Source organism: Beta vulgaris, chromosome 5 (genome assembly GCF_026745355.1).
Source record: "Beta vulgaris subsp. vulgaris cultivar EL10 chromosome 5, EL10.2, whole genome shotgun sequence".
NCBI lineage: Eukaryota > Viridiplantae > Streptophyta > Magnoliopsida > Caryophyllales > Amaranthaceae > Beta > Beta vulgaris.
Window position 1 is genome coordinate 60,853,906 of NC_079206.1, and position 24,477 is coordinate 60,878,382.

A 24,477-nucleotide genomic window follows, 5' to 3' on the forward strand; every position below is an offset into this window, starting at 1 on the left:
GTACATTGGTCTAATAAGTTTTTTTTTTTAATATTATTCACTTTTGGTAATGAATACCACCCATTATCATGAGATGCTAGCCCCTTCAAGAAAATATGCAAATGTAATAATAATAGTAATGCAAGTTTATTTTATTACCAAACAAGAAATAAAAAGATGATTTTGTTGAAAAAAATATAACACACCATGATTATGACTAGAGATTACATATAACAAAAACAATAACAACTCAAATATTCAATTTTTAGTCCCAAAGTGGTTTAGGTAAGCTAATATGATAATAAAAAAAATCATATCCATGACCAATACATACTAAAAGTATTTTTTTTAAAAAAAACAAAGTTAAAGTGAGAGAGGTAAAATAAGAGTTCATCTATATATATGTTCAAGAAATTGAATTAGGTAAAAAAAAATGAAAACCAATATATAAGCATCTGTCTACTTTAACTAATTTTGACATAACTATGATAATATAAGTTTGGAAAATTTAGATAAGATTAAACAAATTTAGATATAATAATTAAGTGTTTTTCAGACAACTTAAGGGAGAATTAAGAAAATGTCAGACAAGATAAGTTGTTTAAAGATAAAAATGGATATTCTTCTCACTACTAAAAAGTTAAGGTCAAGAGTACATTAAAACATTAATCTATGGCAATTCTCTCTCCAATTTATTGGATATATATTAATATATTATTCTATTATTGCGACTAAGAAGGTTGACAACCTTAGGCTTAGGGACTAGGGTCACTCAAATATTTTCCCACATTCTTACATTCAAATGAAACAAACGATATAAGTACATACACTTATGAACTTACGCTTGATACTAATATCATTTTTAAAGAAAATTCACACACTTTGAATTTGGCCCATTCTATAAAAATTATAAAATAAAAGAGTAGGAGAGAGAGTGAAAACATGACACATGTGCTTAAATTATAAAATAAAGCTTTCTTTAATTTTTATAATAGTTTGCGAATTATTTTGCAAGTTTTATGAAATATCCCAAAAAGAAATATGTTGCGTGTATTAAGAAACTAAGAATAGTAATTATTTTTCTTCAATATAATCCAATATTCTTTAACTAATTATTCTTGCAAAAAAAAAAACTAATATAACTGTTCATAAATTTAACATCCTAAACTCAAATTATATATGAAAGTATGAGTGAATCATGAAGTAGTTGACATTATAGGATATCAATAATTATTTCTTATATGCATGATTAAATATAGTTTCCTTGCTAAAATAGATATTTCTCACTTATTCATCATTAAAGTTAAGCAGCGCCATGATTTTCTTATATAATTAATATTGTATAATACTCATTCAGTTAGATGAAATGGGGAATGATGTAAGATAAAATATATCATCAAAATTGTGGTCATTTTAGGGAACTACAAGTAAAATAATTATCTTATAATTTTATATAAAAGTAATGTTACAATTTTTAAACCATAAATCGTGTGGACGATATTAGACTGGAAAGAGAGATATCTAATGAGCATTGCGACACTAATTTAGAAGGTGAATCAACAAGATGAGTTAATTGTCAAGCTTATATGTAAAAAAAAAGGGGGATTTATAAGTATTCAAGTTTAATTGGTTTATAATAGAGTGAAACTTTTGAAAAGATCAAATAAAGTTATTGAATTGGAAAAGTTGTTAATTTATTTAACTTTGTTTTGGTTTTTTTTTTCTTTGATGTAGAAGATAATATTGAAATGTACATCTTATAAAGAACCTATAAAACACACATATATTATACAAGTAGTGCGTATTTATATTTGTTTACATTTTCTAAATTAGTCTTAATGAATATTAAAACTTTAGTTCGCTTAATATATTCGAAAATTGGTTTTAGGAAGAAATTAATGAATAAGGGTTAATTGTGGACCATTGAAGTCACTTGAGGTAGTCTTTGGGAGGTGAAAAGTAAATTGAGAAACCCTGTATTATACTCATTCCGTCAGATGGAATGGGAAATAAGGTATGATACAATATATCATCGAAATTGTGATCATTTCAAGTAGCAACGGGGAATAAGGTATTTAGGAAAAAAGTAGAGTGGGGAAACCCTGTATGATACTCATTCCACCAGATGAAATGGGGAATAAAGTATGATACAATATATCATCGAAATTGTGGTCATTTTAGGTAGCAACGTGGAATAAGGTATTTATACCCCGTATGGTACTCATTCCGTCAGATGGAACAAATTTCCTCTGAGGTTTCAAAAAAGGCAATTTTAGTTGGTCGTGTGTCAAAAGTCAAGGACAATCCCTATCGCATGGTGGGTTTGTATCTCCCGAGACCAGTTCTCAGTCATGGCCAATTTTATGTAGCCATTTCTCAGTCATTGGTAAAAATTGCCTAATAGTACTCCTATATCAGAAAGATAATGGGAAGTCTAATACTTTAAGGCCATTTCGAGGAAAAAATGAAGATGTAATGTAGAGAGAGTTTCTCCCCCCCCCCACTGGTTACTGGGATGAAAACCAAGTTCGTGCAAATTTTCTCCCTGTTGAGGCGGTTGAGATCCTTAACCTTTACCATCTCAACCCTTAGATGATGGCTTTCTATGGGGCTACACCAAAATTGGTATGTTCTACTAAATAAGACCATCACTTTATTAATTTTTTTAAGAATTCCCATACAGTTGTTGGCGATTCTATTGTATCGGAAGTGTGGAAGAAAATCTGGAATTCCAATCTTCCTCCTAAGGTGTTGTTGGCTTTACTTATGATGATATAATTGCTTCTGACTATATTATACTTCCTCCGTTCTTTTTCTACTGCAGCAATTGGGTTTTCACGCTTGCCAATGCTCAATTTTTACTATTAATATCTTTATTTACTATTTAGTAAAATTATACACATTTGATATTTTGAAAAGTATATATCAAGACGAATCTAACAATACCCCACATGACTATATTTGTCTTTACATAAAAATAACAATATATAGTGAAAGGGTATGATAGTGAATGAATAGTGTAAAAATCTCATTGTTATATTAGACTACGAACGGATGAAGTAGCTTCTTAAAACATTTTGTTTTGCTCTAAAAAGAAGTCTTCCAAAACATATGAATATCATGTATCTGTTAAACAACTTTATAATTAATATAAATGTGTATTTCTCTTAAACACAAAGTTTTTGATCAAGTAGACGTAAATAATCGTTTATATGTTTTCAATGTAGCGGATATATAAACATTTTTATTGTATTAAAGTTCCCGTGCATTATGCACGGGTCCAAAACCTAGTGTTGATATATGAAAAGAGAACTTTCAAAATCCATATCATGAATGACATAACTTTTTAAATGAGTATGAGATGACTTATTTAACTACTACTACAATAGAAAAACCCCGAGGCATCGTCCGGGCCTAAACACTAGTTTAAAACCCGGCAACCGTTCGTCTTCGTCTCTCTTCTGAGTTCTAAGAAAGTAAGAAACCCTAATTTACACAATCAAACCATTCTTAGTGTCTGATCAATTGACATTGCTGCAAATGAGGGGTCGTAAATGGAGAACATCATTGGTGGAAAACAATTATCTACCATCAGATTTATTGCGGGAGATTTTGTGTAAGTTACCAGTTAAATCCCTATTACGTTTCAGGTGTGTATCTAAAATGTGGTGTTCTTTAATTGATTCTCCTGATTTCATTTCTATGCATCGCAAATTTTACCCTATCAATTGTGCACAAACTCATTTCTTAGCAACTGAATGTGTACCTCGAACAATATTTAATTCCATTTTAACAATTCGTCGCACTGATACACTTAGAAAAACTGGTCAGCTTGGTGGTCGGAATTCGGAATGGTTAAAAATGATGGAAAATAATATGATTGATGGGTTGATGTTGGTGACGAGTTTGAAATCGAGTGACATGATTTTGTGGAACCCTTCAATTAGAAAATCATTGATTCTTCCACGTTGTCCGTTTTCTTGCACGTTTAATGATGTTAAATATTACTTAGGGTATGCTCCTATGAGTAATGATTATAGGGTGGTCGCGGTTGAGCGTGCGGATGATAAAGCTTTGGAGTTGTCGATTGCGATATATTCGGTAGGTGATCATCTTTGGAGGGTTCATCCCAATAAGATTAAGGTTCCCATCAGGTGCTTTGAAAGAATACAGGCGAGGGACGGGGTTGTTTTCTCCCAAGGGGTTATGTATTGGAGACCTTATTCTAGAATATTGCTTGAAGAAAATACCCATCTTATTTGTTTTGACTTTGATGATGAGAAATTTAGCTATCTGAAGTTGCCAGATATCGAGAAGGACATGCTTGTGTTTGTTTTCCTCCTTGGTGGGTCATTAGCGGTTCTTGGCATCTCGCATGTAAGAAGCTGCATATGGGTAATGGATAAAGATGCTGGAAGGGAGCCATGGCGGCAATATTATTCAGGAGATTTTATTTTCGATGCTTATGAGTTCATTAGCAATTGTTCATCTCAATCGTTGCAGATTCTGTATATTGAAAGTAGTGGTACGTTGTTGGTAGGTGGAGGCAAGAAATTGATGTCTTATAACATGACAAGTCATCACATACAGCATTTGGGAAGATCTATACGTTGTACGTCTGTGGATACTTATGTTGAGAGCTTGGTGTTGCACAAAGGATCCAAAGGTGCAACTTTGACATCACTTCCATAAAAAGGACAGCAGCACACAGTGGCTGATTTTAGAAGATGAATGGTAAAAACTAAAAAGTACTGCATATGAATTCATTGGTTGTGTTTACATATGTTTTTAAAGTCCTATAATTGCCAGATAATGGATAGTGTTAGTCTTACTAATTGGTTAGCTTATCCCTCAACGAGTCAATGTTAGTAGTGGATGATACAAAATTAATTTTTGTAGACGGTGCTTATCATTTTGATTTATTAGTTCTGGATGTTGAAACTGAGAGACTTATAAATTATCAGTTTTGCAGACTGCAGTTGATGCTTTGACTGCACTTTTACTACATGTTTTAAGTTTTACTCTGTTCTACCTGGCCTGAGTTGGGCTCATATGCATCACAAATGGTCATCTGATGTTTTAAGTATATCATTCAAAACCATAGAAGACAGTAATTCGATGAAATCAATTGTTAACGCTGTAGTTCCCACAGAACCTTTCATCTGCATGTCACAGTTTACAATGTTATCCAACTTCAGGGGAGACAGGATGATTGGGAACCTTTTCTCACCCTCATAATATAGAAAACTATGCATCCTTGTTTTGGTTCCTTTCAGTAAATGACTGTCTTTTTATCTTTGGCAGAGAGCCAGTCAAGAAAAAGGTTTTCCTGCATTGATACAGTACACTGAAAGTTACTGATAGATTAAATATAATCTATAGTGTAACAATATATGAGTGCTAGCTGAATGTTAATTAGCTCAACATCATCTAGTTGGTACCAATTTCTATTATTAAATCTCAACTCTAACCCATCACTTGGACAAAATTCAGCAGATCCACCACATCTAAATATTATGAGAGTATGGATTGTCTTAAACTTAAATAGCAACCTCAGTCATGAATTGCTGATGGAGAGGTTGATGTATGAAATAAGATCTAGCCAATTATCGGTTCTCCTTGTCTGCTTGCCTGCTTGTGCATCACATCAAGGAGTATTCCTTCAAATCACCAAACACTAGCTAGTTAGATGCACCAGGATACTGTGCTGTGTAAGAGTTTATTTTAACCTCCCATTCTGATTAGGAGCTAATAAGAACAAAAATGGGGCACTACCTTCAGGTTGGGGGTTAAGTTTGGTCATGAGTTGGGTGAGTTTTGGTTCATGATCCGATGTTTGGTCATGTTTTTGAAATGGGGTTATGAGATTGAGAAATTTCAGGAAACAACTATTGACCACAAACTGTAGCGATTTGTATAGATGAGGTTGTAGCCTTTGTGAAGGGGGAAGCAGAAAGAAGAAATCCCGCTCCCATCTGCTCACTATGAAAAAAATCAAGGCTGCTGTAGTTGGGGAGGAATGATATAGGCAGCATAACCTATATCACCAATATAAAAATGAAAAAGTAATGTTGTGAAAAGGAAGAAGTACAAAAATAATGTATTAAATTCAGAAAACATATTTTATTCAACTTTTTGAATGTGAGAAAGGGAATAGAAGGGGAATGGAATGGAATGGAAAAAGTGACATCCCCTCTCTCTCTCCTCTCCTACAATTGATCTGACCAAACAGAAAGCCATTCTCCAAAACTCCAAAATTCTTACAGTTAACTTTATTTTTATTATGGAGAGAAATAAAAACTAAATTAAGTGGGAAATTAAATGTTGTTGAATTGTGGAAAAAAGGTCTCGTCAATTTAGTTGTTTTGAAGATATTGTGGAAAATTTGGAGAAGAAAATTGGGCTTTCATGGAGGTTGAGAGCTGGGAGAAGAATCAAAAATCAGATAATTCAGAGATGAACAATGCAATACAAAGATCAGATAATTCAAAGATGAACAAAGCATGCGTAGAAACACAATATGTATCTGCATTGTACAAAAAGACATGACCATCACATATGCTGTTCAGAATATAGCCTAACTGATAAACACAATACCATGTCTTTATTTTCATTAGTTAATATATTGATAATAATAACATTAAGCTACAAAACATTTATATTAAAAAAAATTGTTTTTATTTTTTTATACAACAAAACCATCATATTTTCAAGAAAACAATACTAGTGTATAATCTTAATTTGTGTGAGTTATCATCCAATAAAATCATTTATATACAAATAAACCTTATAACATGTATAAATTAACCAAAACGAATATTACATTGAACGTTAATGGAAAAAAAGTTGTTGCATATTAGTTCGTTTTTCACATCTGAATGATTGACTACTAATAACAGTATTTTAATGTGACGTTAATAATTTACGATGGGATTTATTAAGAAAAAAGGCATGCGTGAAAAATGTTCACACGAACACCATATCTATCATATTTGGCAATATATGGCAACGCAGAAACACAATACGTTGCAATTATAACACCATTTCTATGTATTAGTGTATAATCTTAATTTTTGTGACTTATCATATATATATACTAATAAACCTTTTAACAATAAATTACCCAAAACCAATATCATATTGAACGTTAATGAAAAAAAAGTTTACGCATTTCATTTTTCGATATGAGGGATTGACTACAAATAACACTAGTTTAATGTCACAAACATAAGTAATTTACGATGTGGTTTATTAAGAAAAAAAGGCATGCGTGGAAAAATGTTCACAAGAACACCATATCTATCATATTTGACAATATATGACAACGCAGAAACACAATACGTTGCAATTGTAACACCATTTCTATCTATTAGTGTAAAATCTTAATTTTTGTGACTTATCATATATATATATACTAATAAACCTTTTAACAATAAATTACCCAAAACCAATATTATATTGAACGTTAATGGAAAAAAAGTTTACGCATTTCATTTTTCAATATGAGGGATTGACTACTAATAACACTAGTTTAATGTCACAAACATAAGTAATTTACGATGTGGTTTATTAAGAAAAAAAGGCATGCGTGGAAAAATGTTCACAAGAACACCATATCTATCATATTTGACAATATATGGCAACGCAGAAACACAATACGTTGCAATTATAACACCATTTCTATCTATTAGTGTATAATCTTAATTTTTGTGACTTATCATATATATATACTAATAAACCTTTTAACAATAAATTACCCAAAACCAATATTATATTGAACGTTAATGGAAAAAAAGTTTACGCATTTCATTTTTCAATATGAGGGATTGACTACTAATAACACTAGTTTAATATCACAAACATAAGTAACTTACGATGTGGTTTATTAAGAAAAAAAAGACATGCGTGGAAAAATGGTCACAAGAACACCACATCTATCATATTTGACAATATATGGCAATGCAGAAACACAATACGTTGCAATTATAACACCATTTCTATCTATTAATGTATAATCTTAATTTTTGTGACTTCATATATATATACTAATAAACCTTTTAACAATAAATTACCCAAAACCAATATTATATTGAACGTTAATGATAAAAAAGTTTACGCATTTCATTTTTCAATCTGAGGGATTGACTACTAATAACACTAGTTTAATGTCACAAATGTAAGTAATTTACGATGTGGTTTATTAAGAAAAAAAGACATGCGTGGAAAATGTTCACATGAACACCATATCTATCATATTTGACAATATATGGCAACGCAGAAACACAATACGTTGCAATTATAACACCATTTCTATCTATTAGTGTATAATCTTAATTTTTGTGATATCATATATATATACTAATAAATCTTTTAACAATAAATTACCCAAAACCAATATTATATTGAACGTTAATGGAAAAAAAGTTTACGCATTTCATTTTTCAATATGAGGGATTGACTACTAATAACACTAGTTTAATGTCACAAACATAAGTAATTTACGATGTGGTTTATTAAGAAAAAAAAGACATGCGTGGAAAAATGTTCACAACAAGAACACATATCTATCATATTTGACAATATATGGCAACGCAGAAACACAATACGTTGCAATTATAACACCATTTCTATCTATTAGTGTATAATCTTAATTTATTTGACTTATCATCCAATAAAATCATATATCTAGAATAAACCTTTTAACAATAAATTACCCAAAACCAATATTATATTGAACGTTAATGATAAAAAAGTTTATGCATTTCATTTTTCAATCTGAGGGATTGACTACTAATAACACTATTTTAATGTCACATATGTAAGTAATTTACGATGTGGTTTATTAAGAAAAAAAAGGCATGCGTGGAAAATGTTCACATGAACACCATATCTATCATATTTGACAATATATGGCAACGCAGAAACACAATACATTGCAATTATAACACTATTTCTCTCTATTATTATATCAATTTACAATACATAACAATGGAGAAACAAATATGTTGCAATTTTAACACCATATCTATCATATTTGACAATATATGGCAACGCAGAAACACAATACATTGCAATTATAACACTATTTCTCTCTATTATTATATCAATTTCGACAGAACATAACAATGGAGAAACAAAATATGTTGCAATTTTGACACCATTAGATATGTTGTTGACAATATAGCGGAAATGATAAACACAATATGATGCTTCATTTTAAATACAAAATATAAGTTCACATATTCATAAAACTATAATACAAAGTACTTAACATTATCCATACAACCATTAGAATGTTAAGTGAGGTACTTAAAATTACACTTGCATTAGATCGTTACAAAAGAAAGCAATCCGACGCGCAAAAATACAACGAACATGTCATTGTTATCTATCCATTTCGCTGTGAAATCTTCCTCCACCACCCCTGACTTGCATTAAACTATCGGCTACAATTATGAACAAAAATTGTTAGAATTAAAATGTAACTCATAAACTTAAAAGTAAAGACCCAATAATGTTCTATAACGTTTTGTAATGTTTTTAGGTGAACTGCTAAAAGTTCTATAATACAAAGTAATATAAATTACCGGAAAATAAGCAATTTCAAGAAGTAAAAAGTCAAATTTCAGAACAAAAATCACCATCAAATAACTCGTATCAAATTCCAGAGCATAAAACCCACTCAATTTGCTCTAACACCACCATAAAACAAACCCGAATGGAAAAAACATGAAATTTGCTACTTATAATACACGAAATTAAGACATGTTTAGAACTTTAACATGCAATTTTCATGAATTAAACCCACGAAATTTAAAAAACCCAAGAAATTTCTTGATGTACACCACACAATTTTCAAGTAATTAAACATACCTTCAATTCACGAAAAAACCAGTTACGCCTCTTTCCGGCGAATTTTCCGGCGAATTCCGGCTTCAAACCTTCCGGTTCTGGTGGGTGGTCTCCGGTGGGTGGGATGATGACTGAGGTTGAGGAGTAGGTTGAGGAGAGGGTTGAACTAACTTATGGAATGAGGGGGAATACCCCATTCCCTTGCTTTTGCATTCCATTTTACTAAGTTATTTGAAATGACAAAATTGCCCATGATATAGGTTATGCTGCCTATATCTGATATAGTTTTATCATACCTCGTAGTTGGGGGATGAAGTGCCATCAAGACATGAACATCGTAGCTTATATTTGAATTTTGTTTCCCTAGTAGTGTAACTGAGGTTCTAGTACAAATTTCAGAAATCAGTGGAAGTTTCTGAACAACATTTCACCAATTTCCAGAAGCATTGCATAACATAGTGTCTATAACTCATTGTTGAACTACTATATCCCGAAATGGTACTCGACATGAAATGTGTAGAGAAAGCAGGTGACAGTGCGGTAGAGAACTCTGGGCTGCATGCCACCAGTAATAAAAGATTATGGGTATTTATAATAAATTCTAGCTCAAATGGATTTTGGGCCTAAGTTTATATTTTAGTTTTAAGAAAATCCAAAAAGGTGCTAAAAATAAAAAATCTCATTGCTGCAAACTCAAGGCAAGCTAGGAGGTGTTCATCAACTTTAATTTTCCTAATTCTTTTATTTATGATTTTAATTATTTTGAACTTTCAGAAATATGTTTTATGGGATAATTTATAGAATTTGATTTGTATGAATCTGGTTCACAGTAAAATTAGTGTGCATCAAGCAAACTCAGTTGGATGATCATAAATATTAGCTAGATTGTTTTATCTTTTGCTTTGACCCCATCTTTTAGTTTCCTATTCCTACTACGACTCTACCTATCCAACTGGTATAAACAGGGGTCTCCACCCCTTATATTCTTTTCACCAAATTTGACGAATATATCTCTTTTATAGGGTTGTTATGTTGGACATAAATTCATTTTTTTACAAGCAAACTCATTTTACTTTAACCCAACACTATGCTTTGATATATCGCACCAACTTAGTCGTTTCTTCTCCTGTATTTGTTTCATTTGAATCTCAAACTATGACATAAAATTTATAAAATACCTCGATAGTCTTACCGAATGGATCAAAAAATGTGAAATTGAACGGATTAAACTAGTTCCTACATTCATGAAGTTGTTCCGGTTTTTTTTTTTTTGAAAGATAAATTTCATTAATCAAAGGCCAAAAACTTCGTCTACAATAGGTATCAAAGAAAAACAAGATACAATCAATTAAACAAGATTAAATCAAATTCGTTTTTCGAAAAAACTACAATAAAATACATCGAGCTATACAACACAACTCTCTTGTATTTGCTGAATCGTCACCGTACGTATCCTAATTATGAGACAAACTCAAATATAAAATTAGGTTTTTTTTTTTTTTGTAGAGATGGAAGGGTGAGAGAGAGAGAGTGACAATACATATAATTTGTTCGAGACGAGACCATATATCCTCCATTTCCCTACCTAAGCAGCCATTATCTCGTTAGTTCCTAACTTCCTATGAACCCCTCCCTTAAATGATGAACACGAAAATCACAAAGCAGGACACTCAAATGTTGAGATCTGAGGTTTTACCATTAGATATGTGGAGAGAAGTTTTGGCGAGACTTCCAGTAAAAAACCCTTATAAGATTCAGATGCGTCTGTAAATGTTGGTGTTCTACCATCTATGATCCTGATTTCATTGAGATGCATCTTTCATCTTACAAGTATAATAATGACAAGAATCGTTTACTAGTCATGGCATCAAATATTAACCCAAGTACAAAATTTAACAATAGAATCGGAATTCATCTAAGAGATAAATTTACACACTAGACGAATGAAGATCAAGAATGATACAAGATATCAAGTTATTGGCAACTGTAATGGCTTACTTTTGCGGAAAGTTTGTAGCAAATTAAGTACTACGTTATTTCTTTGGAACCCTTCTATTAGAAAATCTATCATGCTTAATGATCATTCAATTTCTGGCTATGATTGTTTCATCTTTGGATATGTGGTTTCGAGTAACGATTACAAAGTGTTCGCTTTCGAGTTTAATTGTGGAGAAAAATCCATGTACATTGCAGTTTACTCACTTAATGATCATCTTTGGAGTGAAAAGATTGTTATGATGAATTTTCCGGCTATGTTTACAAGATGTATGATTTTTCAATCTTGTTACTATTGTTACTTTGATGGAGCTGCACATTGGATTGTTTCGGATAGAGAAGGAGGAGAACTCGATTATGCTGCAAATTTCACCCATGTACTTTCCTTCAATTTTGGTGCTGAAAAATTTAGCTATGTGATGTTGCCACAAGTTGATGATGAGATCATGTTAAAATTTCTGTTTGTACTTGGAAAATCGTTAGCCATCTTTGGTATCTCCTCTACTAATACCTGCATTTGGGTTATGAGAACAGACAGTGGAGACGACGAAGATGACAACCCATGGAGTTTATGGTTTTCAGGAGAGTCTAGTTGGGAAGTCTACAACTTCTTCAGACACTCATATAAAGTTAAGATTTTTTATGGTGAGAATGCTGGTACTTTCATTGTAGTACCACATGCCCGGTGTTTCAGTGAACCAATGTCTTATAACATTAGAACTCATCAACTACAGCGTCTCAGAACATGCTATGATCATTGCTGGAGCATAGAATATGTAGACACTTATGTGGAGAGCTTGGTTTTGTGTAGAGAACGCCAAAAGCCTCGTCTTTGAACGTAAGCTTGTAGATTGAAATGGATGAATCCTGTTCAAGGAGTTGTCTGGTACAAATGTTGTCTCCTAGAAGCTGCATAGATTTTTTATTTTGACGCTTTATCATTTGAATCATGACATTGCTGATTGCTCAAAGATTTCTAGAATCCTTTACTTCTATTTCGCTTTCTACAAGTTACACTCGTTGCTCCTTCAAGTTGTTTCTAGCTACATACTTTCTCTTTTTATACATTGTAGGTTTTTGTCTCCCATACATTATGAGTTATATTTTCCCAATTATTATTGGATTGTCTGCTCTCATCCTGTTGGAGTGTTCAAATGGATGGTAGGATTGAAGATCAGGGCTTGAAAACTACATTTTCGCGTTCACTGCTATACTAAAGTTGGATGCAGTATCGGATTTGGACATTAGCAGCCAATGATACTCTATTAATAGTCGAAGACTCAAAAGTTAATAGCAGAGGGAGGAGGAGCATCTCCTCTTGGTTTCTTTGCCCAGATAACAGGGGTTTATGTATTTCTTGAGGTATACTTAAACAGAATGGTGCCCTTAGCTGGTCTTAAAGAAATCAGAGACACATTCCGGGTAAATTGATTGCTACCGCCTACAGGTATGAAGTATTGAAGTTTAACATAGTTTTACGGTACTAATTAGCAGAAACGTAGATACATAATTCGTAATTTGGTTTATGATTGCTACACATAAATTAAATCAACCCACTAGTCTTATTAATAATGTGGAGAAGATTAAATTGCTAGCTATTTCACTGTTTTTAGTTTCAAAACCTGTGTAAGATGATCTTAGCACCATGTTGAGGTTGTAGAAAGATAACGCTCATGGGTGCATGAACATAAGATGGTGAAAGCTCAAAAGAAAAGCGTTGTAGAATCATGGATAACGCCATTTTAGCTTCAGTCATGGCAAATCTTTCCCCTATGCATATTCTTGGTCCCCAGCCGAAAGGAAAAAATGCATTATTTCCTTTTGTTGCCTTTGAGATTCCTTCAGAGAACCTTTCTGGCTTAAATTCTTGTGCATCGTCACCCCAAATTTCTATATCTCTATAAACAGAATACATTGGGAAAGTGATCATTGTGCCCGAAGGAATTGATAACGCACCTAGATTCGTGTCTTTTTGTTTGTTCATTCGTGACAGTTGAATTATTGGTGGATAGAGCCTGAGAACCTCGTAAAGTATCGTGGTCACCTAAAGCAAACACACCCACATTGTTAAAAATAAGGGATTTCACCCAGAGGTTAAGTGAGATTAACCTGTAACATGCAACTATAGGTCCCAATTTGAGACAATATGCTATTTTAGATGATTCCTATTGTAAATGTTGAAATTAGCAGAAATCTTACCGTCTTTAAATGGTTCAAACCTTCAAAATCAGGCACATTGTTCCCGAATGTTTGCAATACCTCTTCTCGTGCTCGTGCTTGCCAATCTTGGTGTTTACTCAACAAAATCATCGTCCAAACTAATAGTATCGATGTTGTTTCTTGTCCAGCTAAGTAGAATAGTTTACACTCTTCAATCACCTCTTGAAGACTCATCCCAAGATGTTTATTCTTGTTATTTCCAACAGCCTGTTGGATTTCTTTTAGATTGGAATCCATGAGTATACCCAATAGGTCACTCTTTACTGCTTCTCCAGCCTCAATTTCCTCCTTTCTCTTGTTTATAAGTGAACACAATAAATCATTTATTTGATCTTCTAATTTTCTGAACCTTCTATTTCTTGGAGTTGGAAGGTAGCTGAACGCGAACAGCAAAATTGAAAGTGACATTGCTTATTTACTCGTACCTAATTAAGTTCAATTAAGTGGGATGACTGCAGAATGCTATAAATTACCTCTGTCCTGGGATGTATAAAGATTGTAGCATAACAAGAGATAAATCAGTCTGCTCCTTGAGAAGTTCAAATATCCTTTGTCCCTTTTCATAGCTGCTACCGAATGCTGCCCTTGAGATAACATCAGCAGTGAGTTTCGTCAGACTTAGCCACGCATCTACCTCCCCTGAACCCGTTTCAGCTACTACCATGTCCCATTTATTGATCATCTCTGAACAACTGTCACGGAATGCTGGCAACATAAGCTGTAACGAACATCAGACAAAAATATCGTCAGGACATGAAGTAAGAAAGTATAAATCAATTCACAGTGATAAAAGAAAAGAATGGAAAAGAGAGACAAAATAACTTGGTAGGTGGGAACATCTCTCAATGTGCGGACTATGGAGCTCACCCTATGAAACAGATCTCTAAATTTTCATTTGATCAATCCACAAGTATTTTTTCCAAGAGACTAATCAAGTCTATACAAAGATCAAAGGCACTTAAAAATGTATTATGGGGATCTCAACAATGCTGAGAACAACACTCTAAAACCCCTGAAAGAGGTGTTTATACCAAATGCCTAAAGGGAGGACTTCTGAACATAAAACCATAAGCCCACCTGCCCTGTATGTATATGGCTGCAGGGGCATAATGCCCAATTTCCAGGCAGGAAGTCCGAAGTCTAGCCAGTCGATCCCTTATCCGGGATCCTTTAACTTGATCGTCCGAAGCACCTCTTTTCGGGCTTAGCCAAGAATTTTTTGTTTTGCCTCCCTTGTTCCTCCAACATACTTCATGAGTATACTGTGTTGAGATCCTCTAGAGTTTCAAAATAACTCTACATGGTAGAGTTCGTTAAATATCAGTCGTTGATTAAGAAATCAAAGGCTTGTATTTTCTTTCCCAAAAATCCCCCTATTTTCCCCTGAATATCCTGCTCATATCTTTTCCTTTTCCACTAATCATGAGCCCTTGATTTTATAATATATGGTCAGGATTCAACTCTACTTTGTAGAGTTTTCATAAAACTCTAGAGGATCCGGACCCTGAGTATACCAAGGTTGAATGTGAATCAACCTCACTGATTGTTCCAAAAATCACTATAACTTCTTAGTAGATTGTTTCTATACAGTATGTCAATAACTAATCTATCTCATTCAATACCAATCATGCACACCAGGAAAATCAATAAATGAAGGATTGTAGGGGATTGACCTTTAACTTCTCCACATGGAAGACAGGGTTGATGATCTTCCTATGTTTAGCCCATTTTTCTCCCTCATATCTGACAAGCCCTGGAAAAAGCTTGTCCATAACTGGGTTGAACTTCGCCTTTTGAAATTCCTGCATATTTGTGAAGGCCTCTCTTATTAACTCTGGTTTAGATATGCTTACCATAGGCATTGGACCAGCCCAAACAAAGTAGTCTTTTCCTGCATTAACACCCACCATAGGAATTGAAGACACTGAAGTACACTATATTATGGGACGGAGGGAGTATTATTAGATTACATACCAAATTTTCCGGCATGATGATGGCCGAGAGGATCCACCCGCGAAGAATAATCATTAGAAAAGCCATTGATGGGATTTTCTAAGGCTCGAGTGCGCATTGAAGAGTAGTCTTTCATGTCTCCAACCAAGAACTGATAAGAAGTACCAGTTAGACCTTGTTGTCTGAACCATTTCTCTATTCTTTTGGGTCTTAGCCATACCCAATTAACTGCCTTGATAAATCCTGTCACAACAAATATGCACACTACTGATATCAAAATACTGCTTGCTGTTACAGTTTCCATTTCTCGTTATTTGTCTCAATTCATTCTCAAATTCATTATATAAGCATTGATTTAAGTTATATACGGTCTTTATTAGTTTACCTTTTCTTTTGCACGGAGTTTTAGGAAAAATGTTGTTATGGGACGTAGAAAGAAAGTGAAAAGATTAATTTATATGGCAAAAGTTAATGGATTCCCTGGGAGCGCTTGATAAGACTCATATTTATACAAAATAATAGAATAATGTATAATTCTAATGCAAAGTATTTAATGTTTTTCAAAAGGAAAGGAAAAAATATTTAATTCAAATGCAAAGCATTTAAGGTTGTGTTTGGGAACATGGATTTCATTTCAATTCTAGAATTGTAAATCCCCACATTCAAATTCAAATGATTTGTTTGGGAAAAATTAGGAATTTCAAATGCATAATTTGTACTTGTTTCTAATGGTATTGTTAATGGTGGGAGAGAGAAGAAGGGAGGGAGTGATGAGAGAGGAGATAGAAATAAACTAACACTTATTTTGGATTTGAAATGACATGTGTTTTGGTTGGATTTCAAATTCTCCAATTATACCTTACTTCTTATGAGTCTTGGATTTGGGCCAAATACAATTCTAAATTCTTAGATGATCCAAACAAGTGATTTGGCCCAATTCCAGAATTTCAAATGAAATTCCAGAATCCAAACAGGCTATAAATGCATTGTATTGGAATTATACATTATTATATTATTTTATATAAATATGAGTAATTAAATAGAACAAAATATTTCTTATCAAACCCCCCGGAGCGTCCATTAGCTTTTTCCAATTAATAAAGGACATCCCAAAAGAAATATCGGGGGAATATATATTATTATTCACCCTATGATTCATTTATTGATTAATATTTTGGTGCAAATTCATTTGTTGATTAATGATTAGAAGGAAAGTAGGAAACACAGAGGACGCAGGGAATGACGTCAGATGAATGGCTGACTGGATCTAGTTATGAAGTCAACTTTCCCATTTATTATCTTCTTTCTATTTTTCTTGCGAAGCAAGTGAAGATTCTGGATTTTTCTATGATATTTATTGTGGAGTGGTCAGTGGAGTAAGTATGGGTGGAAATCGTGGAATTAATAAACCATATTTGTGAAGTGAACCTAGTGGTCTGCTGCAGATCTGCACCTGCCAATCTGGCCGATTCATTCTAATTGATCTAGTGTAAATGAATTAGTCTTGGAGCAACTCTAATGGTAGAGTAAAATGAAAGTTAATTTAGCGTGTTGCTTAGGTTTTTCTAGCTAATTCAATTTTTAGCTAAAATTTTCATAATGGCTAATCAATATACTTGTTGTTTGAGTAGGTCTGACTTAAAGTAAGATAGTTTTTTTTTTTTTTTTTTGCAAAGGAGAATATAGAAATTATTTACCAAAATTCCCACATAGGCACATAACTTTATCTCAAACAAATTGGCTTAGTTAAGCTATGGCTAGCAAATGAAATTTTAGCTACTCACTCTAATGGTTAAGCTAATTGCTTAACTTTTTTTTTATTTGCTAGCAAGTCCCTAATGCTTATTTTATAATAATCTCGACTAATTCCCCTAATATTTTGCATTATGCCCAACAAAGTCTTTTAAGAGGAGACAAAATTGCCTAAGAAGTACTTAGGCTACTATTAAAATTATTTTGGCTGCAGAAGAAAGACGATTATTATAACTATGAAAAACATTTTTGGCATAGTGTGGCTTAATATGTGAATTATGTTAGGCGGAGTGGTGCTAATCGAGTTGAGCAGCTCGAACTCGGCTCGATTAAAATTCGACTTGAGTTAGTTTAATCTCGAAACTTGATAACTTTGCACGCAACTCAATTGTTTTCAATTAATTTCTCTTTGAAATAAAGAAATACATTAATACTCAATAAAAATAAACTGATTTAGTATATATAAAAGGAAAAAAGATGTCAAGAAAATAAAATATAATAATCAAATGCCTAGAATTTAAGGTGAACCAAAACTTTAAACGAGTTGCTGATGAGCATCTTGACTCAACTCGACTCGAGTGGAAACTTAACGAGCAAGAGTCGAGCAACCCTCTACTTGTGATCGACTCGCTCGATTAGTACCCAAGGTTGGGATTTAAGTGATTTTAGGTTATTTACCACTCAAAGCTATTTATACCATTATTATTAACAGAACACTCCTATTTTTATGAAACTGTTTGCTTCATTGTCAAAGGATCATATGTTGTGATGCTATTTGTGTTGTCATATACTATTTTATGACTTAACAATGCATTCATATCCAAAAGTTGTTCTTGGCTTCTTGCTGCTTATTTCAACTTCGCTTTTCATCATCTTGTATTCTTGTGCATGTAAAGACTAAAGACTGATATACTTACACCATTTACCAGCTATAGAAGTTTATGTCAATGAAATCTCACTTGTGTTATTTGGTTTTTGCTGTGATGCATTCTGGTAGAAGTCGAAGTCCGTAAGCTGATGGTGATGTAGGTGATTTTCTGGTGGATAATTTTTGTGTTGAGACACCGGGGTTCTTGCAAAAATGGTAGCATTAGCTGGTACGTAAGAGATTTCTGTTTTGATTGTGTTTCTGTCTAGAAATTAAGGGTTCTGATTCCTTTGCTTAGGGAGTACCGGGTCAGATTCGAATGTCCTTGAGTTCAAAGTCCGTACGCCGGAATCCTGCAAAAGTAACGGTTAGACTGCCCCGGGGGTTGTTCCGGGATCGCCTCTCCGACGCTCAAGTCAGTGATCAAGCTTAGAGAGATAAAGTCTAGAGAGAGATGCTCTGGTTTGTTAGGTAAGAATTCAATACCTTCTCATTGATGAGGGGGTTGAGTATTTATAGTGCTGGGGATATCCCAACTGTAGGCCAGCTGGAGGCACTGATAGCTGGGAGGCATTATCACAGGTGGGGCCCGCTGGAAGTTTAAGGCTTTATTGGGCTGGATTATCCCTGGTGGGCCTAACCCAGGAAATAAGCCCAAACAATTAGCCCCACGCCAGGAATGGGAAACATCGAGGCCTTACTGAAGTGTCTCCCGTTCGTGGCGGAACCTAGACAGTCTTGAACCCAGGTTGATCTGCTTTTTAGGCAAAAAAGAAGGGCACGTGCCGACCCAGTCTCCTCAAGGAGGAGGGGGCTAGTGCCGACCCGGTCTCCTGGGGAGAGAAGGGTGGCATGTACCGACCCGGTCTCCTCAAGGAGAGGGGTGGCATGTGCCGACCCGGTCTCTTCAAGGAGAGGGGTGGCTAGTGCCGACCCGGTCTCCTGGGAGAGAAGGGTGGCATGTGCCGACCCGGTCTCCTCAAGGAGAGGGGTGGCATGTGCCGACCCGGTCTCCTCAAGGAGAGGGGTGGCATGTGCCGACCCGGTCTCCCAAGGAGAGGGGGGCTAGTGCCAACCCGGTCTCTGGGGAGAGAAGGGTGGCATGTGCCGACCCGGTCTCCTCATGGAGAAGGGTGGCTAGTGCCGACCCGGTCACTTAGGAGAGAGGAGGAGCTTGAGTGCCGACCTAGTTTCGTAAAAAGATATGGAAGTGTACGGCTAGTTTACGGCTCGGACCGGGGACCAATGAGCCCCATGCTTGTCCGAGCCGGTATCCACATTCGCTAAGTCAATTTAGGACTTAGGAAGCTCACTCGACCAAGGAGGAGGGCCTCCTTAGGCCGAGCCGGTTGGACGCGGCTCGGATGAAGGGCCAATGAGCCCCATGTTTGTCCGAGCCGGTGCCTGCTCTCGCTAAGTCAATCTGGGACTTAGGAGACTTACTCAACCAGAGGAGTGCCTCCTTGGGCCGAGCTGGTTGGACGCGGCTCGGATGAGGGGCCAATGACCCCATGCTTGTCCGAGCCGGTGCCTGCTCTCGCTAAGTCAATCTGGGACTTAGGAGACTTACTCAACCAAGGAGGAGTGCCTCCTGGGCCGACTGTGTTGGACGCGGCTCGGATGAGGGCCAATGAGCCCCATGCTTGTCCGAGCCGGTGCCTGCTCTCGCTAAGTCAATCTGGGACTTAGGAGACTTACTCAACCAAGGAGGAGTGCCTCCTTGGGCCGAGCTGGTTGGACGCGGCTCGGATGAGGGGCCAATGAGCCCCATGCTTGTCCGAGCCAGTGCCTAAGGTTTTGGACCACTGGCTGAGGTGACCGATGGTAACCTTGAGCTGATGAACTGGCAATCTTGAGCTGGTGAACTTAATACTTCTTAAAACCCAAATGCCACGTGGCAACGGTGGATTATTGGGGTGCTTGAAAACATGGTGGCGATTCAACTTCTGGCATTTATGCTTTTGTGACGATTGATTCCTGGGACTGTTCTTTTGAACAGTTATGGGCATTTGGGAGGCCCATTAAGGTGTTGAGAACACAAGGCCCGGTCCAAGATGTGACGTGGGACACGGAGACCGAGGATTTTGCCTATAAGTAGGGAGAGAGGGGAGAGATTTTGTCACTTTTACAATTCTCTCTCTCTCTCTAAATTTGAGTTTTCTGCTCTCTCTCTCTCTACTTTAGAGCACTTTCTCTCTCTAAGTCCGGGCTCCATCTTCTTCGTCCGACCAGGTACGCCTTGTTTTGTTTTTTCTAAGTTTTTCTTCTCTTTCTTTTAATAAAATCGGCCGACCCCCTTCTGTTGATAAATAATGGGGAGCTCGTCCGAGTCAGTGACACCCCCTCCCTCACCTCCTTATAATTTAGCCGAGGAAGTGAGGTATGGGAATGGTATTGGTGTCAACTTTAATAAGTTGCCCGGATCCCTCGGCTGTGCCTGAGGCGCTTTCCCTCCCGAGTACTCCTTCGCAAGCCGAGGAGGAGGAGGCCGAGGGTCCATCCCCCTACCCTGGGAGGTGTCCCTGGCCTATCCTCTCTTCGAGGAGTTACTTAGACAAATATTTGTCTGATGGTGTAGTTGGATAGCTATGCCGGGAGAAGAAGGCGAAGCTTCTACATCGGTCGGCTCGCGTATCCTGAGATCGACCCCAAAGGCGGTCCGGGAGCAAAATTCCCACTTCCTTCTCTAATAAAGGCCTTATGAGGATGCCCGAGGCCAAGCAGCAAATTCCAAATAAAGGACCCCTATCTGTTGTCCGACCCGATGCAAGTCACACCATTCTGAGCCCACCTCCTGGATGCACTGCCTTCTACTACAAAGCCATGGAGATGGGTTTGAGGTTTCCGCTGACCCAATTTGAGAAAGATATTCTGAACTCTTACAACTTATGCTTGGGTCAGCTCTCCCCGAACTCTTGGGGCGGCATCTTGGCGGTTCAGGTAATATGTGATCTCATCGGCGTTAAGCCGACCCTCACCCTCTGGCGCCATTTATATAAGCTTTTTGAGATGCCAGCCGGGGATCACGGACCTGGGTGGTGGTGTTTCCAAGCTCGGCGAGGCTACCGAACGTTCTTGACCTACCCACTTCTCAGAAGGGGTTTCGCCGGGGATTCGCCTTTGTCTACTATGGGGGAGAATGGGGCATCCCGACCGTGCCCCCATCTGACGACCCAAATCACTGCCTCAATTTCAAAGTGCCCGAGCTGTCGGAAGATGAAGCCGTGGCTGCTATATATATGCAGTTAGAGGCCAAAATAGTGGATGGCAGTGAAGTTTTTGTAGCGGGGAACTGGCTCCCGAGCTGCAAACTCTTTAAAGACGAGCACTTCCTGGCAGCGTTTGGTCTAAGCCCGGCTTTTCCCAAGGGTAATTCGGCAAAAGGGGGTCCGGTTGACTTGTTTTTGCTTTACTTGCTATATTTTGCTAACTGTCCGTCTTTTTGCAGAGGCTTCTCTAGCTTATATAAAAGAAACAGACCAGGATATGGCCGAACGACTAACCTCTGCTGCTCTGAAGGCTGCTCGGATCAGGGCAGAGATGAAGGCCAACAAGATTAACAAGCCTTCCAAGCCAAAGGTAAGCGCCCTTTTTACCCGACCCGGTCAATCTTAGACTTTCTTATTCTCACCAACTCTTTATATGTTTTGCAGGATCCCTCCAACCCTAAGCCGAGGAAGCGCAAGGAACGAACCGAGGAGAGGGTGGAGATGACGGAGAAGGCCTTGGCGAAGGCCCGAGCCGAGAAGGAGGCCTCGGCCAAGAAGGCAAGGCAAGAGCCTTCTGTAGAGGTGAACAGCCCTCGTCCGGCTTCTGGGGACGAAAACACACATATTTCCCTCCATCCAGAGGATTTTGAGCCGGTGCGTAGCCCGAGCCATGTACAGGGGACCTCTCATACCGAGCAGACCCTATCCGAGGCGCCGATCCCCTTTACCGAGATGTCCAAATCGGACAAAAGACAGAGGATAGCCAGTGCCCTGGAGATACTGGTCACCCAAACCGACCGAGATCACATCAACGCGGTAAATGGGAAGAACGAGTCGAGCGAGCTTTTTCGCTCCTGGATGGACGTAAGCACTTTTACTCTATTCCTCTTTTTACTTCTTCGTTGCTACTTTTTAACTTGTCTTTGCTTTTGCAGTTTTCCATCCGGATGACTAAAGTAGCTGAGGACCGGTTGGCGCTGGTGCAAGAGGTCCAGAGTTTGAAGGAGGCGGCTCGGAAGCACTTCGATGAAGTTTATCAGGCCAAGGAGGCCCAGCGTCTGGCCGAGCTTCGCTTGGAGGAGGCCAACAATAAAATCGACAAGGGCGAGGCGACCTGGAAGCAGGAGAGGGAAGACTGGAAGGTGGAAAAGGCCAACCTCTCTCTTGCCAAAGAAAATGCCGAGTCCGCCAAGGTTACGGCCGAAACCAAGCAAGCTCAGGCCGAGAAGGATTTGGTGGAGGTCCGGCTCAAACTCTCTGCGGCCGAGGCTCAACTTAAGGAGGCTCAAGCGGCCGCTTCTCGCTCTCAGGAGGAGTGGTTCAAAGCCTGGCAGAAGTCGGATGACTGTACTGACTTCTGCGCTGAGGTGGGCCAATCCTCCCATAAGATGGGCGAGGACGAGGCGCTCTCCAAGCTAAGGGAAGCCTTGGCCGACTCCCCCGAAGCCGACTGGAACTCAGTCTGGTCTCGCTACCAGGAGTTGTCTGAGGCCGAAGCTGCTGAGATTAAAGCCAAAATGGCTGAGGAGATGAGCTCGGACAGCGATACTGATGATGATGAAGAAGATGCTGGTAGCACCGAGCCACCTCCATCAGAGCAACCTGCTGCTGAGCAACCTGCCACCGGTCCTTCTACTTAGCTGCTTTAGGATTTTATTTTCTTAGCTTTGGCCTTGTCGGCCTTTTAGCTTTTCTGCTTTCGACCCTGTGTTTTTGTAAACTTTTGGTTGTATTTTACAACTTTTGATCAATTGGAATACAACTACTATTTTGCAACTTGTCATTTGTCGCACATTTTTCGTTACTTGCAATATTACAGCATTTAATAGATAATAAACTGGTTAAGTCTTTTATTTCTGGAGAAACGACTTGGTAATGGACTGGTTTAAGTCCAGTAACATGGACTGGTTAAGTCCGAGTTACAATTGGATTAGCTTGCTAAACCGACCAGGTAGTGCTGGCCTTACATCATGCCCCTAGTGCAAGTAACGAAAAAGAAGTTACACATAGAATCTTTTGAGATTGTCTAGTTCCAAGGCCGAGCCGGGGACCCCTTCGGGAGATTCGAGTCGGAATGTCCCTGGCTTGATGATTTCTGTAACCTTGTAAGGGCCGTCCCAATTTGCCCCCAACTTCCCTTTGAGATGGGAAAGTCCGGTGGCTTCGACCTTTCGGACGACCCAGTCGCCTAGACTGATTGGCCGAGGCTTTACTCGCCGGTTAAAGTGCCTCGTGATTCTTTGCTTGTACCGGATGGCTTGTAGCAAAGCATTGCCTCGGGTTTCTGGCAACAGGTCTAAGTTGACGGGCTTTTCTTCTTCATTTTGGTCGAACTCATAGAATGTCATCCGAGGGAGGGGATTCCCACCTCGACCGAAGGACAGCTTCGCTTCCATAGACCAAGCCGAAAGGAGAGTGCCCGTGGCTTCTTTCACGTTGTTCGAGCCGACCAGAGTACTCCAGGTAGGTCGTCTACCCATGCCCCTTTAGCTGCATCAAGGGATTTCTTGATACCTTTTAGGACAATTTTATTAGCCGACTCGGCTTGCCCGTTGGTCTGAGGGCGGGAGACTGCCGAGAACCTTGTTTGAATGCCGAACCGGGCACAATACTCTCGAGTCGGCCCGCTGTTGAACTGTCGGCCATTGT

At 37.5% G+C, this 24,477-nt stretch overlaps 4 protein-coding genes across 6 annotated transcripts; 3 read left to right on the forward strand and 1 right to left on the reverse strand.

The window, feature by feature from the left end:
• The first annotated feature begins 3,392 nt into the window (after positions 1-3,392).
• LOC104894232 (uncharacterized) lies at positions 3,393-4,984 on the forward strand. 2 transcript variants are annotated; one of them, XM_048644141.1, is made up of 2 exons: positions 3,393-3,595; positions 3,992-4,984. In XM_048644141.1, the coding sequence occupies exons 1-2, from the start codon at positions 3,520-3,522 to the stop codon at positions 4,669-4,671; spliced, it is 756 nt and encodes a 251-aa protein (XP_048500098.1). In that variant the 5' UTR covers positions 3,393-3,519; the 3' UTR covers positions 4,672-4,984. The 2 variants fall into 2 exon arrangements, with proteins under 2 accessions (XP_048500098.1, XP_048500099.1); XM_048644142.2 differs by having other exon boundaries at positions 3,491-3,629.
• Positions 4,985-11,774: 6,790 nt separating this feature from the next.
• Positions 11,775-12,662, forward strand: LOC125497459 (uncharacterized). The gene has a single exon (XM_048644399.1). It carries the CDS (start codon positions 11,775-11,777, stop codon positions 12,660-12,662), a length of 888 nt encoding a protein of 295 aa, XP_048500356.1.
• Positions 12,663-13,283: 621 nt separating this feature from the next.
• On the reverse strand, positions 13,284-16,345 carry LOC104894233 (cytochrome P450 72A397-like). Of its 2 annotated transcripts, none has more exons than XM_048644139.2 (5): positions 16,021-16,345; positions 15,720-15,937; positions 14,520-14,764; positions 14,026-14,422; positions 13,284-13,870 (listed from the first exon to the last, which is right to left on the reverse strand). In XM_048644139.2, the coding sequence occupies exons 1-5, from the start codon at positions 16,301-16,303 to the stop codon at positions 13,442-13,444; spliced, it is 1,572 nt and encodes a 523-aa protein (XP_048500096.1). In that variant the 5' UTR covers positions 16,304-16,345; the 3' UTR covers positions 13,284-13,441. The 2 variants fall into 2 exon arrangements, with proteins under 2 accessions (XP_048500096.1, XP_048500097.1); XM_048644140.2 differs by having other exon boundaries at positions 15,720-15,848; positions 16,021-16,105.
• Positions 16,346-20,675: 4,330 nt separating this feature from the next.
• Positions 20,676-23,468, forward strand: LOC125497985 (uncharacterized). The gene is made up of 4 exons (XM_048645721.2): positions 20,676-20,851; positions 22,068-22,198; positions 22,273-22,692; positions 22,764-23,468. Exons 2-4 carry the CDS (start codon positions 22,106-22,108, stop codon positions 23,466-23,468), a joined length of 1,218 nt encoding a protein of 405 aa, XP_048501678.2. The 5' UTR covers positions 20,676-20,851; positions 22,068-22,105.
• Positions 23,469-24,477: the final 1,009 nt, after the last annotated feature.

What these genes read in the sequence shown, in the direction of transcription:
- LOC104894232 (XM_048644141.1), top strand. Translation starts at nt 3,520, where the DNA reads ATGAGGGGTCGTAAATGGAGAACATCATTGGTGGAAAACAATTATCTA. An exon ending in TTTATTGCGGGAGATTTTGT is followed by an intron (nt 3,596 to 3,991) that starts GTAAGTTACCAG and finishes AATATTACTTAG; the next exon opens with GGTATGCTCCTATGAGTAAT.
- LOC125497459 (XM_048644399.1), top strand. Translation starts at nt 11,775, where the DNA reads ATGAAGATCAAGAATGATACAAGATATCAAGTTATTGGCAACTGTAAT.
- LOC104894233 (XM_048644139.2), bottom strand. Translation starts at nt 16,303, where the DNA reads ATGGAAACTGTAACAGCAAGCAGTATTTTGATATCAGTAGTGTGCATA. An exon ending in TCCATGTGGAGAAGTTAAAG is followed by an intron (nt 14,765 to 15,719) that starts GTCAATCCCCTA and finishes TGTTCGTTACAG; the next exon opens with CTTATGTTGCCAGCATTCCG. An exon ending in TTATACATCCCAGGACAGAG is followed by an intron (nt 14,423 to 14,519) that starts GTAATTTATAGC and finishes GTTCGCGTTCAG; the next exon opens with CTACCTTCCAACTCCAAGAA.
- LOC125497985 (XM_048645721.2), top strand. Translation starts at nt 22,106, where the DNA reads ATGGCCGAACGACTAACCTCTGCTGCTCTGAAGGCTGCTCGGATCAGG. An exon ending in ACAAGCCTTCCAAGCCAAAG is followed by an intron (nt 22,199 to 22,272) that starts GTAAGCGCCCTT and finishes TATGTTTTGCAG; the next exon opens with GATCCCTCCAACCCTAAGCC. An exon ending in TTTTTCGCTCCTGGATGGAC is followed by an intron (nt 22,693 to 22,763) that starts GTAAGCACTTTT and finishes TTGCTTTTGCAG; the next exon opens with TTTTCCATCCGGATGACTAA.